Source organism: Mycteria americana, assembly GCF_035582795.1.
Source record: "Mycteria americana isolate JAX WOST 10 ecotype Jacksonville Zoo and Gardens chromosome Z unlocalized genomic scaffold, USCA_MyAme_1.0 Scaffold_18, whole genome shotgun sequence".
Classification (NCBI taxonomy): domain Eukaryota; kingdom Metazoa; phylum Chordata; class Aves; order Ciconiiformes; family Ciconiidae; genus Mycteria; species Mycteria americana.
In genome coordinates this window covers 11922248-11940851 of record NW_027445436.1, presented here as the reverse complement: position 1 = coordinate 11940851, position 18604 = coordinate 11922248, and the positions used below count along the sequence as shown (strand labels likewise).

Genomic DNA, 18604 nt, shown 5'->3' with positions numbered 1-18604 from the left:
CAGAACAGCCAGAAGCGCGAGCAGAAAAGGGGAGACACCCCCCAACTACCCCCTACCCCACACCACCGCTCTCTGCCTCACAGCCCCTCACACTCCTGCCCCGCGCCCCTACCCTATGCCACTACCCCATGCCCCACAGCACTCACAACCCAGCCTCCTATGCTTCACACCGACCCACGCCCACCTCATGCCCCCAGCCCCACCCCGCCCCTTCCGCCCGCCGGTGGCCATTTCAAGGGCACCTGCCGCAACGGGGCATTTTTCTAAAAGCCCCCTTTCAGTTTTTTAAATTATTTTGTATATATCTATATACTCCCTCATCGCTCAGAGGCGCAGGGAGGGGGGAGGCGCCACGACACCTGAGGGGGACGGTGGCGGCGAGGGAAGCACTTCCGGGCTGCGCCCCGCCCCGCCCCGTGAGCGTGGCCTCGCCGCCAAAAGGGGCGGAGCGCGCTGCCGCCATTTTGTGGAGAGAGTGTAGAGCCGCTCGCTGTCTCCTTCAGTCTTTTCTGAAGGAGCTGCTGCTATGTTCTCCGCCCGCGTGGCTGCCGCCCTTGCCTGCTCCTTGCTGCGGCAGGCCGGCCTGGTAAGCGTGCTCTCCGCTCCCTGGAGCGAGCGGGCGAGTGTGGGGGACGGGTGCTACCGCCATCTTGGGGGTTGCGGTGACATTGAGGAGTTGCGGCCTCCCGCTCTCGGGAGTCTGGGGTGGGGTGGGGTGTGTGTGTGTGGGACTCATCTCAGCGCTGGGTGACAGTGGGGCCCGACCCCTTCCTGAGGAGCGGGGGTGCCCTCGCCTGGGGGGGGGGGGTGTCTAGAGGACTCTGTGCCCTTCCCCGGAGGTGCGGATTAGCACTGCTGGGGTTCAGGTTAATGCCTGAAAGCTGCTAGATCATAGTCAGGGTTAGGGATTTGAGCTGCGAGGCTTTGCCAGGTGGCATTTTTTTCCCTGTGTTTGTGGGGAGAGGGGAGAGCAAAGATCTGTCAGGACCCGTTCCTGGCTAGTGTCCCTTGTGAAGGTGGAGGGGGAGAGGCCTGCCTAGGCTTTCAGAGAAATAGCATTAATGCTGCATGGGACTGCACTGGGAGCTTTGCTTGGGATGTAGGATTATAATCTTTTAATGCATTCATTATCACAGATTTTTTCTTTTTTCGTTTCTGCTATCATATATGTTCTAGCCATACTTCAGAAATTCTGCAGTTAGATTTTTCTTAGAAAGGCTAATCCTTAGAAAACACAATCTTATTTCTTCCTTGTGCAAAACCATGAGGGGTGCACTGATTTCTTTATGCCCTAAGCTTTTGATGTTCAGCGCAAAGGTGGCAAATGAGAGGAGGTGTTGCTTTGGGAGCTGCTGCAGTGCTGTGATAGTGACATCAGTGCAATGCAGAAAAATCCAGCAAGTAATTTAGAGCAATCTCCTTTACTATCTGTCCTTGCTTAGTAGTGCTGGACTTAGTTCTATAACTACAACTTGTGAATGGAGTGCTGTGGAGCTCAACTCAAAACTGAGATACATTAAATATATAAGATCACAATCAGAAACTTCAGTGTGTTATCTCTTAACATTTTTTTGAACGATTGAGAAAAATCTTGCTGTTACTGAAACAATTACTTATTTTAGATTTCCAGAAACACCCTGGGTGCAGCATTTGTTGCTACAAGAAACATCCATGCCTCCAAAACATGCTTTCAGAAAACTGGTGAGTTTGAGAAAGGTCTTCATATAAGAGTGCAGTTTAAGAACTTGCTCTGTCAGATAAAAAGGAATTTGAATATGGAGTGTGAGGGGTGTGTGTGTCAGTTGACAAAACAATTGAGGACATTTATGTACTGATAGTATTTAACAGTGAACTATCTGTCACACAGTCACATCCAGGAGACTTCGCTTTAATAACTATTCAAATTATGTCCAAACCAAAGGAGTGGTTACATGTCTATTGGCTTACACAGTTTACCTGCTTCACGAGGATTCGATTCAGTCTTCAACTCCTGCAGAATTATTTGAAAAAATGTCTCAAATTCCAGTTTCCTGTCTTGTTTGTAACAGTATGAAGGAACGGATGACTTTCACAGGCCTGCCTGGGTTTGACCTTGTGTCCTCGAGTATAACTTTTTTTGCTGCTGGCATCTTTGTGTTTAGAGAAGGCAGTGGCATTGCATAGCTGTATTTTTGGTAGTGGTTCATGTACAATTTTTGACGTGGTTTAGGGTGATTAAAGGTATTATTAGGAAATAACAGTTTTACAGTGTTATTTACTGTTTCCTAGCTGAGGAAATAAAAAGTTGTTGGAGGTATGCTGCCAAACAAATTTGAGGGAGATGGAGAATACATTTTTATAGCTTATATTGGACAACTAACTCCTTGGATGTACTGAGTTCCTTTAAATATATTGGGACCTTGGATTACAAATCAGTTGACAGGGTATTTTGATGCCTCCAGTCTAAGTAAATGCTCTGCAGGCAGAGCTAGCATGTCTGTTCTTTCTGAGCTAAGTGTCTAATCTGTTTAATCTAATTGCTTTCTAGGGGAAGAGATTGCTAGTAGTGTAGGACATACTGAAGGAAATTGATAACTAAACAGTCATCAATGTTTTGATTGAAGCTGACTCATGATGAGTTGAGGCTGCTTTTATTGGCTGTGAATACAGAAGCTGTTATTTATCTTATGCATTATATGTAGGGAAGAGTGTTGCTTGCTAGATCTTGTGGCATACCTGAGAAAAAGGGTACCTTGGCTTCTGAATTCAAGACAAGCTTACCGAATTCATACTGTACCTTAATGTGCTAAATTTGGTTTGAAACTTCTCTTTCCAGGCACTGCTGAGGTATCCTCTATTCTTGAGGAACGTATTTTGGGAGCTGACACCTCTGCTGAACTTGAGGAGACTGGCCGTGTGCTCTCGATCGGTGATGGTATTGCCCGTGTGTATGGCCTAAGAAATGTCCAGGCAGAAGAAATGGTTGAATTCTCTTCTGGACTGAAAGTAAGCTTTCACTAAAGCAGTTTGTTTAGCCTAGAAATAGAAAGACTTTTTTAAGAAGAATCTGAGGCTATGCTTGGAGTTACCCATATGGACCTTTTACAGACTTTATTGCAACTTTAATGCGTAGTAACTAGTTGAAATAATACTATAAAAATTATTTGTAATAATTTGCTTTCAGTATTAGTATATGGTGCTTGGCCAACACTTGAGCTTTATCTGTCTTCATCTAAGAAGTATTAAGAACGAATCTGGCATTGGATTTTGTTTTCTTTGGTTTCAGGCTGGCTTTTCTGTTTACTGTTGAATAATAGCCTCTGTGCTCCAATACAGTGTGCAGTTTGCTGACTTCTTATAGTCCTAAGAGTAGACTGGAGTTAAAAAGCTGACTGTTCCAAGAGTACTGCAACATCTCTTCCAGTATTTTTAATGACCTAACTTGCCTTCGGCAGAGAAGCAGCCACCAGTGCTTTTCCCTTGTCCAATTCCTAGGCAGGAGAGAAATGTTGTATTTGAACCCTGCTTATACTTTCTGTTCTTTTTTTTTAGAGAGATAAATGACTTAATTATACTTGCAGTAGTCTAGCATTAATTATGTAGTAAGCTGAAGGCTTAGGCAGGTTCTCTCACCAGTATGGAAGAACATACATGCATTGTACATTAAAGCAGAACATTGACTATTGTTACAAATAAGACTGAGATAAGATGATGTTGGATGTTCTACACTGTAGAATAATCATATTGGTATTAAACTGTCAAAATTTTGTAAATGTTGGCATGTGTTTTCTTAGGGTAATGTGATCTTTGTCCTAGGGTATGTCCTTGAATTTGGAGCCCGACAATGTTGGTGTTGTTGTGTTTGGTAATGACCGACTGATCAAGGAAGGGGATGTTGTGAAGAGGACTGGTGCCATTGTCGATGTTCCAGTTGGGGAAGAGCTCCTGGGCCGTGTTGTAGATGCCCTGGGCAATCCAATCGATGGGAAGGTAACTAGTTGTTTACTACCTCTGCTTGTATCTATGTGATACAGACTGCAACAGGTTGTTTCCTCTCTTTTAAGGGTCCTATCAAATCTAAGACGCGTAGAAGAGTTGGCTTAAAGGCCCCTGGGATCATTCCCAGAATCTCTGTGCGTGAACCTATGCAGACTGGTATTAAGGCTGTGGACAGCTTGGTGCCAATTGGTCGTGGCCAGCGTGAGCTGATCATTGGTGACAGACAGACTGGGTAAGTTAAATGCCCAAGCTAAAAATGTTTTGTTAAACAGACATGAGTACAGCGTGCTCCGCTGTACAAAGCTGAACACAGAACTGTGTAGAGGTTGAGAGAACCGTAGGCAGCTTAACTTACCAATCTCTGTTACACAGGAAAACTTCAATTGCAATTGACACAATAATCAACCAGAAACGATTTAATGATGGAACAGATGAGAAAAAGAAGCTGTACTGTATCTATGTTGCAGTTGGCCAGAAGAGATCTACTGTTGCTCAGCTGGTGAAGAGGCTCACTGATGCAGGTACAGATTTTTGAAGATGGTTGAGTCTGGCAACTACAGTGACATCCTGTTTTCATTATAATGCTGAATACTACTATGAACTCTCCTAGCTGCGAGTAGGGACAGAATTCTTTTCTTATTAGATGTGAGAACTACTTGCTTTTCTGGACAAGAAATTTTTCCTAGGTATCCAGGGAAAAAAACCCCTTTTTGCTACATTGCATTAGAAGACTAGTATGAGGCCCCAAAACTGCTGAATTGCTTCTGGAAAAGTCACCTTCCATGTTTTTTATTTTAGCAGAGTTCAGAGAGCTTCCTCTTGGCAGTTAGGCAGGCCTGATGACAAGCTATGGTCTACAGATATTTATGGACTTGGCATTTGTTTCATATGTATGCAAGTCAGTGTGAATGGCAGTTGCAAGTTTAGTGGAGAGACTTCACTGCCAAAATATAGACTTTACAGCCCAAACGTAAGGTATTAAATGATAGCAGCTTTTCAGAAACAGTGATCTCATTGACCAAGGCTGCATATGTAACAGAGCTTGCAAGAGATTAGGCACCTTAACTCTTGCCTGCTGGTCAAGCAGAGTCATACCTAGCAGGAAAATAAACCCATTTTAAAGATAATAATTTGTTTGGTACTATGAAACAAAGGGTAGTATTTCCTTGCAGAAGCCAGGAAATCACAGACTTCAAGGCTGAGTTACTTCTAGAACCAAAGTGTATCTTAGAGTTTAAACTTCATTTTTAAATGGGAAAGTTGTCTGCAAGTGTTAGACATTAGCTGCCATGAACTTGCTCTTGAAACTTCTTGAGCTAATGGACATGTTAATCTAGTATGGTGTTCTTTCCTGTAACAATGTAGTGATGCTGCCTGGGCTTGCTTCAGCAACTAGTATTTCACATGTGTGTTGTGTTTGCTGATTATGGCATGATGAGGTAATATACTCAGTGGTGTGTGTCTCCAATTCTTTCCAGATGCCATGAAGTACACTATTGTGGTGTCTGCCACAGCATCTGATGCAGCACCCCTTCAGTATCTGGCTCCTTATTCAGGTTGCTCCATGGGGGAATACTTCAGAGACAATGGAAAACACGCATTAATCATCTATGATGACTTATCCAAACAGGTCAGGAAACATTGTTTATAGGCCTCATAGTCTAGCATTGGTGTTTGTAGCTGTAAGATCACCTCAGGTTTAGAAACTCAAAATTTTAAACGAGCTGCTGAAGTCTGAGAGCTTTCTTTATACCACACAGGCTGTTGCTTATCGTCAGATGTCTCTGCTGCTGCGTCGTCCACCTGGTCGTGAAGCCTACCCAGGTGATGTGTTCTACCTGCACTCTCGCCTGCTGGAGAGAGCAGCCAAAATGAATGATTCCTTTGGAGGTGGCTCTCTGACTGCCTTGCCTGTTATTGAAACTCAGGCTGGTGATGTGTCTGCTTACATTCCAACCAATGTTATCTCCATCACTGATGGACAGGTAGGATGACATCTTCACATGCCAGTACTTCTGTGTAACTTACTGGCGGGTCTCTGAGGAGGCTTCCAGGTTTCTGACCAAGATGATAAAACAATTTTCTCCTACAGATCTTCTTGGAAACTGAGTTGTTCTACAAAGGTATCCGTCCAGCCATCAATGTTGGTCTGTCTGTGTCCCGTGTAGGTTCTGCTGCTCAGACCAGGGCTATGAAGCAGGTAAGCATGAAACTGCTGCTCCTCTTCTCACTAGAGACTAGTGTGTAGGCTTTCCAACCCATTTCACTCTTCAGAGTTGTGAATAGAGAGGGAACAAAGCTTTGGATTCCTTAGTGTTATGAAATTATAAAAGAACAAACTTTGGGGATCTCTTTGATATTTCCATTGCCTGCTGAGAGAGGGGGGAGAAAGGAAAATAGTATCTGTGTAAAGATGTAGGACCATGATGTTTCAGTATGCTGAACTGGGTACTGATCTAACTAGAAATAGAGAATGCTCTCTTAACCCCACACTTTTAATCCAGATGTGGAATTAGAGAGGTTTAATATCAGCTGTACCCATTTTAAGGAGGAATAGCATGCTCATGTTAAAAGGCCAAGCAGATGGTGGGATTTTTAGAAATGCATATAATTATCTGTCAGAATCTGGAGGTTCACTTGATTAGTATGCAAGGCAAAGCTGACTTGTGACCACTGTCAGCTGAAGATAACCTGCAAACTACTAGACTCATTTAAAAACTGGTCAAACTCAGTCTGACCTGTATCTTGTGTTGTAGGTGGCAGGTACCATGAAGCTGGAATTGGCTCAGTATCGTGAAGTAGCTGCCTTTGCTCAGTTTGGGTCTGATCTGGATGCTGCCACACAACAGCTGCTGAACCGTGGTGTACGTCTGACGGAGCTTCTCAAACAAGGACAGTATGGTGAGTGTCTTGGATGTAACAAGTCTGCATTTCCCATTAGTCTCTTGTGCTAACAAGGCTGGTCTTTGTGGCAGCATTAAGACATTCTGTGGACACGGTAAATGTAGATTTATTTGAACCATGTTGTATATGTGCAGTTGATCTTCAAAGAAGGACCCTGTAGTACTGATGTGTCCTGCTGTAAGAGTTACCAATGGCATGAGTGCTTTCTTTTATGCAGTTCCCATGGCTATTGAGGAACAGGTTGCAGTCATCTATGCTGGTGTAAGAGGTCACTTGGACAAGCTGGAGCCCAGCAAAATCACTACATTTGAGAGTGCTTTCCTAGCTCATGTACTGAGCCAGCACCAGGCCCTCCTCTCCACGATCAGGTATGATGATTTATCTTACTTCATCCCAAGGGTATTGACTTGATGGCTGGAGTGCAGATAATGGTCACTGAACTGTTAATTTAGTGTATCCTAGAACATCAGGCCTTAAGCTGCCTGTACCAGAACTGGAGGTTAAATCAGCCTTCCTACTGTCCTTGCACTGTCCAGAACTCAGCTTCTTGTCTCCAGTCTTTACTTAGGAAATCCAGCTGATGCTTAAAATGAACCTATTTGAATATTCCTCCTAATCTGATACCAAAATGACTTAATCTAGTCAGTTCCCATATTTTTGATAGCTTTAAGCTATTATGGTACTGTGGATTAAGTGCTGCTCACTGCCTTCCCTGCCACTGAGTGTGGACTGTGGGGGATTGAGTATTTCTGTAGTCCTGTCCTGTAAACTGGTCCGAGCTTATTTTGTCATGAGTCAAATCATGTGCCTTCCATCTCTGAGGCATAGCTCTATGGAAGATAGAGCCTTGTTGAACTACATACAGCTATTTTGAAAGTATTTGTTGACAAACCTTAGTTCTTAAACAGGACTAACTTTTTGAGGAGAAGGGATGTTATGTTAGTTTCAGTGGTATAGCTTCATGCATCAAACAGAAATGTGTTAATTCATCTGCTAATTTTGTTAGAAATTGGAAGGTTCATTGTAAAGTTTTTCTTTGCCTTAGGGACTGACCATATGTCTGTTTCTGTGTCAGAAGTTTAACTAAACTCTTTCAACAGGACTGAAGGAAAGATCTCTGACCAGACAGAAGCTAAGTTGAAGGAAATAGTCACAAATTTCCTGGCTACTTTTGAGGCATAAACTCTTAACTGTTCCAAGCAGACCAGGCTGTTGTCGTGATCCTGTGCTCCAGGTCCATCAAAGACTTAAAAGTATGTGTGACTTGAATGTACAGATCTCAATAAGAATAAAAGTTTCCATGTAAAAAGCCTTATATATTCTGTTCTAAATTATTGCTACTTGAGCAATGTATGCCTTTAAAACCACAGAGTTAAATTCCCCTGGACGCACACTTGCTAAAGGAACTCTGAAAAATCAGGGGACATCTCAACTGTTGGGTGGGTCAAACTCCCCTCACAAGAACAAGCAGGGGTAGCAGTTGGATTCTGTGGCTAAGACTGCAGTTCCCATCATGACAGAGCTGAGGGTTGCTCTTGCAGTTTTTATCCTCTTCACCTGACAACTGGGAAAGGCATACAACTGGGGAAGCAGTTCAGGCTGTCTTGTTGTGGGTGGTAACTAGTTGGACCTCACAGTATTCTTCAACAGTCTGATACTGGGACAGAGTGTTTCTGGCAATTGCTGTCTAACCCATCCTGGTGCCTGGCTTTCAGAAGATGGGTTCTTTCAGAACTGACTGTCCGTGTGTCTCGGGACAACTGCATGTTTAGCTATTACAGTAGTAACTGCTAGAGATTTAAATGCCACCATCCTCTGTAGTTGACTAGTTCTGTCAGTAAATTGTCTGCAATTGTTAAGGGTTTGGGGGGAGGTTATATACTAGAGCACCTATTTCATCTCCTGACTTTATCTGCATGTTATGTGAGGTACAAGATCCCAGCATTAGAACTTCCATCTGGGGTGTGGAAAAGTTCAGTTTAAAGTTGCTCCACTTTGTGTGGTGTATTCAACTTTACCTGGTACACTGGAACTTGGTCCTTAATCCTCAGTGAGCCTCTGCTCCACAGTGACCTATGATCAGGACTTCTGTTGGGGTTATTTGTGCTGTCCCCCGTTAACTTCCTTCACAGGAACATCCTGCCTTCAAGTTCAAGCCTGCTGTGTTACAAGCAGCTGGAAACATTTCATCTAAGCCTTTCATGCAGTTCCAGGTGAACAAGCTTCTCTATTAATGGCTTGAGTGCTTTGAGAGTGTGAGCTCTTGCTTCTGCAGTACAGGAAAAAATAAACACTTATTTTTAGTCTGGAAGTGTTGGACATCTTCCTGGGAAGAGCTGGCATGTTAGAATAGTGCTGTGCTGCTGGAGGAGGTCTTCCTGTGGCATTGCTCTTATGTTTCACAATCCTGTGTCTACACACAGCTCCAGAACAGGTGCCTGGGAGGCTTCACAGGTGTGGGAATACTGTGCTGGAACCTTTTTGCTCTGGCTGCCCTACATCACTTGTCCCTTCTGGGACAGCTTTCACAGCTTGCTACTCTGTTCTTGCACAGTGAATAAACCCCAGTTACTTGGTGTTGCTGTGGTTAGAAAGCACCAAGCTCAGGGCTGTCTTAGTCTGAAATTGCACAGAGACATCTTCGTTTCTGGTAACAGGTAAATATTCTGAAGTTCTGATTTCTGCCCTGTTGCTGCTGTGACTTAGGAAGGTGATAATTTCCTCATTAAAGCACTGTGTGGTAAATCAGTCTGGTCAGACAAAAGGGTGGAGGGGCTGGTTTTGAAGGATTGGTCGCAAGTCCTGAGAAGGGGCTGTGGCCTGCCCTGGCTGCTTGGTGGTGCTGGAAAGCAGAGAAATAGCAAATGGGTTGTGATGGTGTGGGTTTGTGGTGAGGGTTTGTGTCCTCTTCTGTTGGGAGTGTGCACAGGGTCATCCCACTATATCAGCTGAAGAGCTGATTCAGAAAATCACAGAAACACACCATTTCAGCATGGTGTCCTGTGACATGTAACTACCCGTGCTGTGATAATGCCTGCTCTCTGTGCAGGTGATGCCAAAGCTGTCAACTGCAGCTGTTGCTACAGGGCTGATGATGACTCTTGCTGTAGGCTGCCCTGAGCTGCTGTGCCTTGATCCATGCTACTCTGGTCCTGCTCACTTTGGGTCTCAATCCCACTCAGGCTTATCTGCCTGTCCTAAAAGCATGTCCTTCCAGTGCAGTCAGATCAGATGGAGAAAACTTGAAGATTTATTGCAGGATTTGCACCTTGGAGTTTGTGTGTTTGCAGCTGGGCAGATTTGATTCAGATCTGAAACAGAGATGTGACACTACCTCTGCTGCCAGGTCAGGAACTGCAGCCACGAACACTGAAAGCAAAATCCACGCAAACCTCCTTTCATCAGTATAAACCTCAGAAACATTTGCTAAGTGGCAGTTGGCTCCAAAGCTGCCTTTGTGGTCCTGGGGTGCCTTTGCCGAAGGCTCTGAGCATCCCCCGGCAGGCACTGCCCGTCCATGCGTGTCCTGAGAGCTGTGGCTTTGCAACCTGCTCCGTGCAGCCAAAATATGCCCAGGTGAGCTGCCGCTACACTGCTGGAGGAAGTTGGTGCTGAGTTGAGGGTTTGATAATATTACCAGTGGTAATAATTACCAGATAAAAATTACCAGTGATAATAATTACCAGATAATATTACCAGACCAATAATTGGTCACCAGTGAACTACTTGAAGGGTCCTTTGATGTCGAGTGAATCCCTCGGTGTGCTGCTGCCGAGCTGTGGAGGAAAAGCCACAGTTTGGGGAAAACTGCAATTTTTTCTTTTGAGTCTGAACTGTGCTTTTGGGAATGGAGAAGTGCTGAATAGCCACTTATCTGCTGCAGAGCATCGGTGCTGTGGCTGCTCAGTTCCTCTTGGTGTGCGGACCTTCGTTCCAGGTACCACTAACCAGGAAATAAATTACAAAATTTTGGCTTTCGGGGCTGAAAATCCTTGTCTGTGAATGGCAGTGCTCAGGGTTTCCCAGACGATGCCTGGGAAGCAGCTCCCATCTTGCAGGATTGGGTGAAGATGGGTGGGCCCTGGGAGGAGTGGGTGCTGGGTTTGGGGCTGCTGCATGTTGTGGAATAAGAGGAGTAAATGCAGAGCACTGGGCTCACCCAGTATCATTAGCGTGTTATCTGGCATAGCGCCATCAAATATGTAAATCCTATATAGGTATCGAGCCCAGCTTGGAAAATAAAGCCAGCTTTGCATCTGGCAGCTGTTTCTCAACTATTTGTTGCCCGAGAAATTTCCACGGTGCTCCCTTTGCTTTGTAAATGTGCAGGAGGGGAGGGATGCGAGGGTGGTGGCAGCACCCCCCAGGCTGGGGGGAATAACTGATGCCGGGAGAGTTGAGTAGACATGGTTTGTCGTGCTTCGGTGGTGCATTGGATTGAAGAAGAGGTCCTCGCCATGGGGCTGGCTTTGGCTAGCACTGCCCAGTTTGTTCCTCTCCTGCTGCGGTGTGGTGCTTTTTGAGGAACCTGGAGGAGGGGGCTCAGTGGGAGAAAATACCAGGGCAGGAGCTGCCCCAAGCCCCGAAGGCGAGGAGGAGCCGGGATGTTGCATGGGGCACTCATGCCTGCCCGGTCCCTTATATAGCAAACACGTCTATTTACTGAATAATCCTCTTGCTGAGCCCAAAACTATTGGTGTTGCCAGGTATTTTGCTTGGCTTTTTCCTTTCCAAAGCCTGTGTGCTTCAACTCCCCCCTGACTGACATGCCTGGGGCAGGCAGCTGGGGCAGAGGTTGGATGGGAGCGTGATGGATGTGGCTCAGTGGAGAGATCGAGGCCCTGCTGTGGTTGTTTGGCCCATGGAAAAGGCAGGTACCACCCCAAACAGTCTCCACACCATGTACTGGTGACTGTGCATCAGCTGCAAGGGCGGGGGGGGGGGAAACGGACGAGAGATGGGCAGAAAAAAACAAATTTAGACGAGGTGCAGAGGGCTGCTTGTCTGGCTTTGGTTTGCTGTTAAATGCTGTGAGAGAGTGCAAACTTCCTCCTGCATTTTTTCCTCTTAAATTACTTTGCTTAAGCCAAAAAGGGAAGGAGAACTCTTCTTAGCCAAAGCAAGTGATTTTGTAGTGGTCAGGACAGCCTGATGGGAAAGGGGAGACTTTGGGAGGGCTCCAGGGGAGGGATACTCCAATTGATGGGACAAAGTCTAAAAAATAACCAAACCCCCCAAAAGCTGAGCCGTTTTTGGTATTGCATCTTCCAGCTTTGAAACACGGTTGGTCGTGAATGGCAACTGCCCAATTTCTTTGTGGGGATAAGCTGCAGCCCCCCCTTGCTCTGCCAGGGTGGTGGGGCTGTGCCTCAAGCCTCATCTGGAAACTGATTTAGCTTTAAACCCTGGCAGTTCTGGTTTCTTTGGTGGGGTGCATGTGTCTGTCTTTTCCTGCACTGGAACCTGGTCCCTGCTGAAGTTCATGGCGTGATGCTCATGATGTGCTACATCGGGAAAGCACATTGTGAGTTTGCTCTCTGCATTTGAGTTTGCTTGTGCTCTTAGGTCTCAGCACAAGATGATAAATTCCCTTAAATAAAGCGGTTTGCTCTTTTGCATCCTACCGCAGCTCCTGCTCACCCAGGGGCCGAAGTCCACAGATGCCCAAAGCTGCACGTGAGGGCAGGGAGGACCTTAAACCAGCATTGCCCAGAATGCCCCTGCTCATGTGACGCTCCCTCCTGCAGCCTGTGCTGCCTGCAGCTGCCTGCAAGAGCTGTGCAAAAATAAAAACACACCAAAGATCATGTTTGTTTTCTCTTGCCCTGCCTGTAGTGATTGCCATGAGTTGAGCAAGTGTGGGGTTTTGTTTTCATTTGTTTTTGCAACTTGCTGTTCTTCTTTCACTATGTGAGGTCTCTTCTTTCACTTTAATAATTTTCTTGGTACGTGCTTGGTTCTCCCTAAGACTGTTCTTGCAGAGTATTTTGGGTAACCCAACAGCAAAGCTTTGGGTCTCATCATTCGGTCCTTTTAGGCACCTGTGAAACTATGTAGGAAAAATAGAAATTATGATAATGCTAAAACACACTTTAAGTCTGATCTATTGGCTAACAGCTTGCAACTTGGAGAGTGGATTCTCAGTCACTTTGCTTTTAATGAGACAAAAGTAATAGCTCTGCTCTCTGCAGCGTGTTCCAGAGTGCATTAAAAAGAAGCATTTGGTAAAACATTCAAAAAATAAGCAAATAATGCTGAAGACTGAGACCTGCTGACTCTCGCTAAGGTTGGTCTGATCAAGCGATTTTAGAAAATAAGACTTAGGTATCTAAATCTTTTAGGCACTCCCAAATATTTATTTTTCATGCCAAGAAAAAGTGATGCTGCTAAAACAATCCATGGCTCAGGCAAGTCATCTGCAGTAAAAGCTGCACTGGCATATTTAATTTTCTAACAAAGCATGCGGCAAAGTGTCTGAAAACACTTATTCCCCCCCCCCAACACATAGGAAAGAGCTATTGCATCTCTTTTTGCAATGGCAGTGTGCTGGTTTTGGCTGGGATAGAGTTCATTTTCTTCATAGTAGCTAGTATGGGGCTATGTTCTGGATTTGTGCTGAAAACAGTGTTGATAATACAGGAATGTTTTCATTATTGCTGAGCAGTGCTTACACAGAGTCAAGGCCTTTCCTGCTTCTCACCCCACCCCACCAGTGAGTAGGCTGGAGGTGCACAAGGAGTTGGGAGGGGACACAGCTGGGACAGCTGACCCCAACTGACCAAAGGGCTATTCCATACCATATGACATCATGCTCAGCATATAAAGCTGGGGAAGAAGAAGGAAGGGGGGGACATTTGGAGTGATGGGGTTTGTCTTCCCAAGTAACCGTTACGCGTGATGGAGCCCTGCTTTCCTGGAGATGGCTGAACACCTGCCTGCCCATGGGAAGTAGTGAATGAATTCCCTGTTTTGCTTTGCTTGCGTGCGTGGCTTTTGCTTTCCATATTAAACTGTCTTTATCTCAACCCATGAGTGTTCTCACTTTTACTCTTCTGATTCTCTCCCCCATCCCACTGGGGGGGAGTGAGCGAGCAGCTGTGTGGTGCTTAGTTGCCAGCTGGGGTTAAACCACGACAGGCAGAAATGAAGCGTGGGGGAAAAGAAATGCTTTGCCCAACACTGCAGAGCAAGGGAGCGCTGGTGTCTGCAAAGGAACCTGCTACCACAGGTTATGGATGGTATTTTGTCAGAGCTGTGACTAGCTGTATTTCTTCTTCACTGCCATGATTTTTTTTAGCCTCGAGAGGCTGGCCGGGGATAGACTCCTTTTTCTGCATCCCCACTGTTGGGGGACGGGGGGCTGCCAGCCCCGGGCTCCTGGGTTCATTCCCCAGCTGCTGACTCATGACGTGATGCTGGCTGGGCCGTTTCACTTCCCCTTAGCCCTGCTTGTCCTTCTCTAAATAGGGACTGGCTTGGTGGAGTTTATTGGCAGCGTCATGAAATCCTCAGGTCGTCGTTTGAAAGGAGCAAGGTGGGGTTTGTAGGAAGAAGTAATTGCATCGAGGTGGGATGGTCCATTGCTTTCTGTGTCTCTGGGATGAGCAGGGTAGATGTGTTGGCACAGGAGGGAGGAAACTTCAAATGGAAAATGATTCATCAAAAAGCTGCTTTTCGCAGGATGCCATTCTCAGGTGGGTGAATTTGCAGCGAGTCCTCTTCCTCCCTGCGATGAGTTTTGTCTGTCCTGTTGTACCCACCTGGTTATGGGATGGGGAGGAACTGCACCTCTTGCAGCATCTACTGCTCTCCTCACCCTGCGCTCTACAGGCACTAGCACAAGCATTTTTCTTGGTCTCAGCAACCTCTGCAGGACCCTGAGTGATTTTGAGGCTGTACTGACTGCGAGCAGGAATAGCACAGCCATTTATTGTTGCACGGTGTTTCTGACTACTAAAACAGACATCCAGCTTATGCTGTGTTTCTCTGAGCAGGTAAGGCTGAGGAGAGATACTAAGAGCTGTCCTGGTTTCGACTGGGATAGAGTTAATTTTCTTCCTAGTAGCTGGTATAGTGCTGTGCTTTGGATTTTAGTATAAGAATAATATTGATAACACGCTGATGTTTTGGCTGTCGCTAAGCGGTGTTTACATTGGTCAAGGACTTTCCCCCCCCCTTCAGCTCCCCATGCTCTGCCAGGTGCCCAAGAAATGGGAGGGGGCACAGCCAGGATAGTTGATCCAAACTGACCAAAGGGCTATTCCATACCATATGATGTCATGCCCAGTATATAAACTGGGGGGAGTTGGCCGGGGGGTAGCGATCACTGCTCGGGGACTGGCTGGGCGTCGGTTGGCGGGTGGTGAGCGGTTGTATTTTTTTTAATATATTTTTTTCCTTTTTTTCCCCTCCCTTGGGTTTTGTTCCTCTCTCTCTCTCTCTCTCGTTGTTTTTTTTCCCTCTCATTATAATTCATTATTATTATTACTATTATTTTGTTCCAATTATTAAACTGTTCTTATCTCAACCCACGAGTTTTCTTACTTTTGCTTTTCCGATTCTCTCCCCCATCCCACCGGGGGGGGGGAAGTGAGCGAGCGGCTGCGTGGTGCTTGTCTGCCGTCTGGGGCTAAACCACGACAGAGCTCTGCCTAAATAAAGATCTTTCAAGCGATGGTTCATGAGCAGTGCAGTGCCCCAAACCTTTCATTTTTGGGAAGGTTGGGACAGACTCCTTGAGGGTAGGAAGGCTCTACAGAGGGATCTGGACAGGCTGGATCGATGGGCCGAGGCCAATTGTATGAGGTTCAACAAGGCTAAGTGCCGGGTCCTGCACTCGGGTCACAACAACCCCATGCAACGCTACAGGCTTGGGGAAGAGTGGCTGGAAAGCTGCCAGGCAGAAAAGGACCTGGGGGTGTTAGTTGACAGCCACCTGAATATGAGCCAGCAGTGTGCCCAGGTGGCCAAGAAGGTCAAGAGCATCCTGGCTTGTATCAGGAATAGTGTGGCTAGCAGGACTAGGGAAGTGATCGTGCCCCTGTACTCAGCACTGGTGAGGCCGCACCTCGAATACTGTGTTCACTTTTGGGCCCCCCACTACAAGAGAGACATTGAGTTGCTGGAGTGTGTCCAGAGAAGGGCAACGAAGCTGGTGAAGGGTCTAGAGCAGAAGTCTTATGAGGAGTTTCTGAGGGAACTGGGGTTGTTTAGCCTGGAGAAAAGGAGGCTGAGGGGAGACCTTATTGCTCTCTACAACTACCTGAAAGGAGGTTGTAGAGAGGTGGGTGTCGATCTCTTCTCCCAGGTAACAAGTGATAGGACGAGAGGAAATGGCCTCAAGGTGTGCCAGAGGAGGTTTAGATTGGATATTTTGAAAAATTTCTTCACCGAAAGGGTCATCAAGCATTGGAACAGGCTGCCCAGGGAAGTGGTTGAGTCACCATCCCTGGAAGTATTTAAAAGACGTCTAGATGTGGTGCTTAGGGACATGGTTTAGTGGTGGACTTGGCAGTGCTAGGTTAACAGCTGGAGTCAATGATGTTAAGGGTCTTTTCCAACCTAAACAATTCTATGATTCTCTCATGTCATTGGCTTCGTAGGGTGTATGTCTGGAGGGGGTTTTCCATGTAAAGTGGGGTAGAAGATGGAAATGTCAAGCTCAGCAGCTTTCCTTTCAGCTGTGACTCACACAAGGTCATAACGTGATTTCAGATCACCACTCGAGTGTTTTAGCCCCTCTTTTGGCTAAAAGTGCAAACAAAACCCAAAACATCACAACAAGCATACAAATTCCTTCTCCTCATCGAGTCCATTGGGAGGATGGTGCAAACCCGGGCAGCAGATCAGGAAGGGGGGCACGTCCTGCTGAGCCCTGCGGGTTCGGGAAACATCAGCTGCTGCTTTGTCACCTTGAAATCATCTGTTTGTAGTCTCCATGGGCTGTCCTCTAAATAGCACGTGGGCTCAGAGCTCTGCCCAGTGGGGAGGACCAGGACAGCTGCATGCTGCAGGGTGGGAGAAGAGATGCTTGTCCTCCCGCATCCCTCTGGTTGGGGAGGGCTTGGTGCAACTCCCCATCTTCCATACCTGTCTTTGGCTTAGTTTATTATGTCTTTAAATCTTGTCCTCTGTGCCCATGGCTCTGTGCTCGCCGTGTTGCCCTTCCTCTTTCATTGCTCCCTGCCAGCCCTGCCTTTGGGACGTCCCATGAGCAGTCACGCTGGTCCTTTTTATTCTTTCCGTGCTAACATCTGCCCAGAAGGGTGCTGCGAAGGCCGGTTTCATGGCATACAACCCTGCCTAGCTCCTTCTGGGCCAGTAGCTGCTCCTGCCTGGAAGCAGCTCTTTTGGAAACCTCCACTGTTTCTGTTACCTCCCATGTTTTGTATAACACCTTGTACTGTGAGGTCTGGTCCAGCCTTGGGTGCTTAGGGAATACATATGTGCTGGAATTAAATCCTTCTACTGGTAGGAGGAAGAGTGATAAAATAAAGAGCTTAGTGCACATTTTTGATGGATGGTCCCAATTTTTCCCCTGGCACTTCTGCCTGGCGCAGTGAGCCCAAGTGTCCTAGGCAGTAGAGCAGGATGCAGGAGCCTTCAGGTGCCCCCTGACACGCAGCGATGTGGGTCTGACTGCTCCGTCCTGCCCGGGCTTGCAGCAACCGACAGTTGTTCTCTGCATCCATTTTATTTCCTTTGAAATTGGGGATAGGAAGTCAAGTTAGGATGTTCCTGTGTTTTGCAACTGTCATGAAGACTGACTTCAGTGCAAGCGTGTTTCCTTTTTAACAGACCAATTAGCAAAGACATGATGCAAACTGAGAACTGGTTGTGGGTTTATCAGTAATAAGCCCATTTTAGAGGGACGTTCGTGCTTTGTAAAGAAACAGAAACTGTATTGGTTTCTGCTTAGGTCCTGCTCCACAGTTCTCTCTTCCCGTGCATGCCACAGACGGAGCAAAGCTGATCTGGGATACCCGGGGATTTCCTGCAGGTCCCACTCCACCAGATCTCCGCTTCACTTCTTGCTTTCTGGCCACTGACATTCAAGTCCTTGACTCCTTAGGGAAGTCCATATAATTAAATCCTTCATTTATCACAAATACCAGCCCTGTTCCTCCTCATTTCTTGCACCAGGTATGAACTCCCGAGAAATTCCCCCTTCTGCTGCCCACACTTTCACGCCAGTTCTCTGCGTACTCTCATCCTAGCTTTGAACCATTTCCTGAATCTCTCCATCCTGCCGTTATTCCTTTTCAAGCTTCTTAATAACTGTTTGTGGCTTTTGCTTCCTTTCCCTGAGTTTCATATCTGCTCCTACCATTACTTCCTTTCTGCAGCCTCTTTCCCTGTATTTTTTGCTCCCATACATGCTGTTCTATGCAACACCAACTGGTCCTCTTTGCAGAAGATGACAGGTAGCACCTTCTGCTCAGCTCCCTGCATCTGCTTCAGTCTTCTTCCAGTGAAGGAGAGCTCATGGTCAGAGCATCTCTTTGTATTATCATAGCACTTAGGAGCCCTGCTCTTGGCCCAGGTCTCCAGGGTGGTAAATCCTCAACAGTCATAGGGCAAAAATCCTTTTTTTGTCCTAAGGTGCTTCCAGGCATGGGTATGAGGAAAGAATGGGGTAGAGTGAGGAAAGAATGGGGTAGAGTTAGTCAACCTTCATCCTAGCCCACCTACATCATTGCTGCATGTATCTTTTTTTTTTTTT

At 46.3% G+C, this 18604-nt stretch overlaps 1 protein-coding gene across 1 annotated transcript; it reads left to right on the top strand.

Annotated features, from left to right (window-relative positions):
• Positions 1 to 433: 433 nt before the first annotated feature.
• ATP5F1A (ATP synthase F1 subunit alpha) lies at positions 434 to 8192 on the top strand. The gene is made up of 12 exons (XM_075488913.1): positions 434 to 586; positions 1623 to 1701; positions 2816 to 2985; positions 3796 to 3969; positions 4044 to 4210; positions 4351 to 4499; positions 5457 to 5608; positions 5739 to 5963; positions 6071 to 6178; positions 6735 to 6879; positions 7100 to 7250; positions 7983 to 8192. Exons 1-12 carry the CDS (start codon positions 527 to 529, stop codon positions 8062 to 8064), a joined length of 1662 nt encoding a protein of 553 aa, XP_075345028.1. The 5' UTR covers positions 434 to 526; the 3' UTR covers positions 8065 to 8192.
• Positions 8193 to 18604: the final 10412 nt, after the last annotated feature.

Coding starts and splice junctions, on each gene's coding strand:
- ATP5F1A (XM_075488913.1), top strand. CDS start 527: ATGTTCTCCGCCCGCGTGGCTGCCGCCCTTGCCTGCTCCTTGCTGCGG. Junction 4,211..4,350: donor ATTGGTGACAGACAGACTGG/GTAAGTTAAATG, acceptor TCTGTTACACAG/GAAAACTTCAATTGCAATTG. Junction 4,500..5,456: donor GAAGAGGCTCACTGATGCAG/GTACAGATTTTT, acceptor AATTCTTTCCAG/ATGCCATGAAGTACACTATT.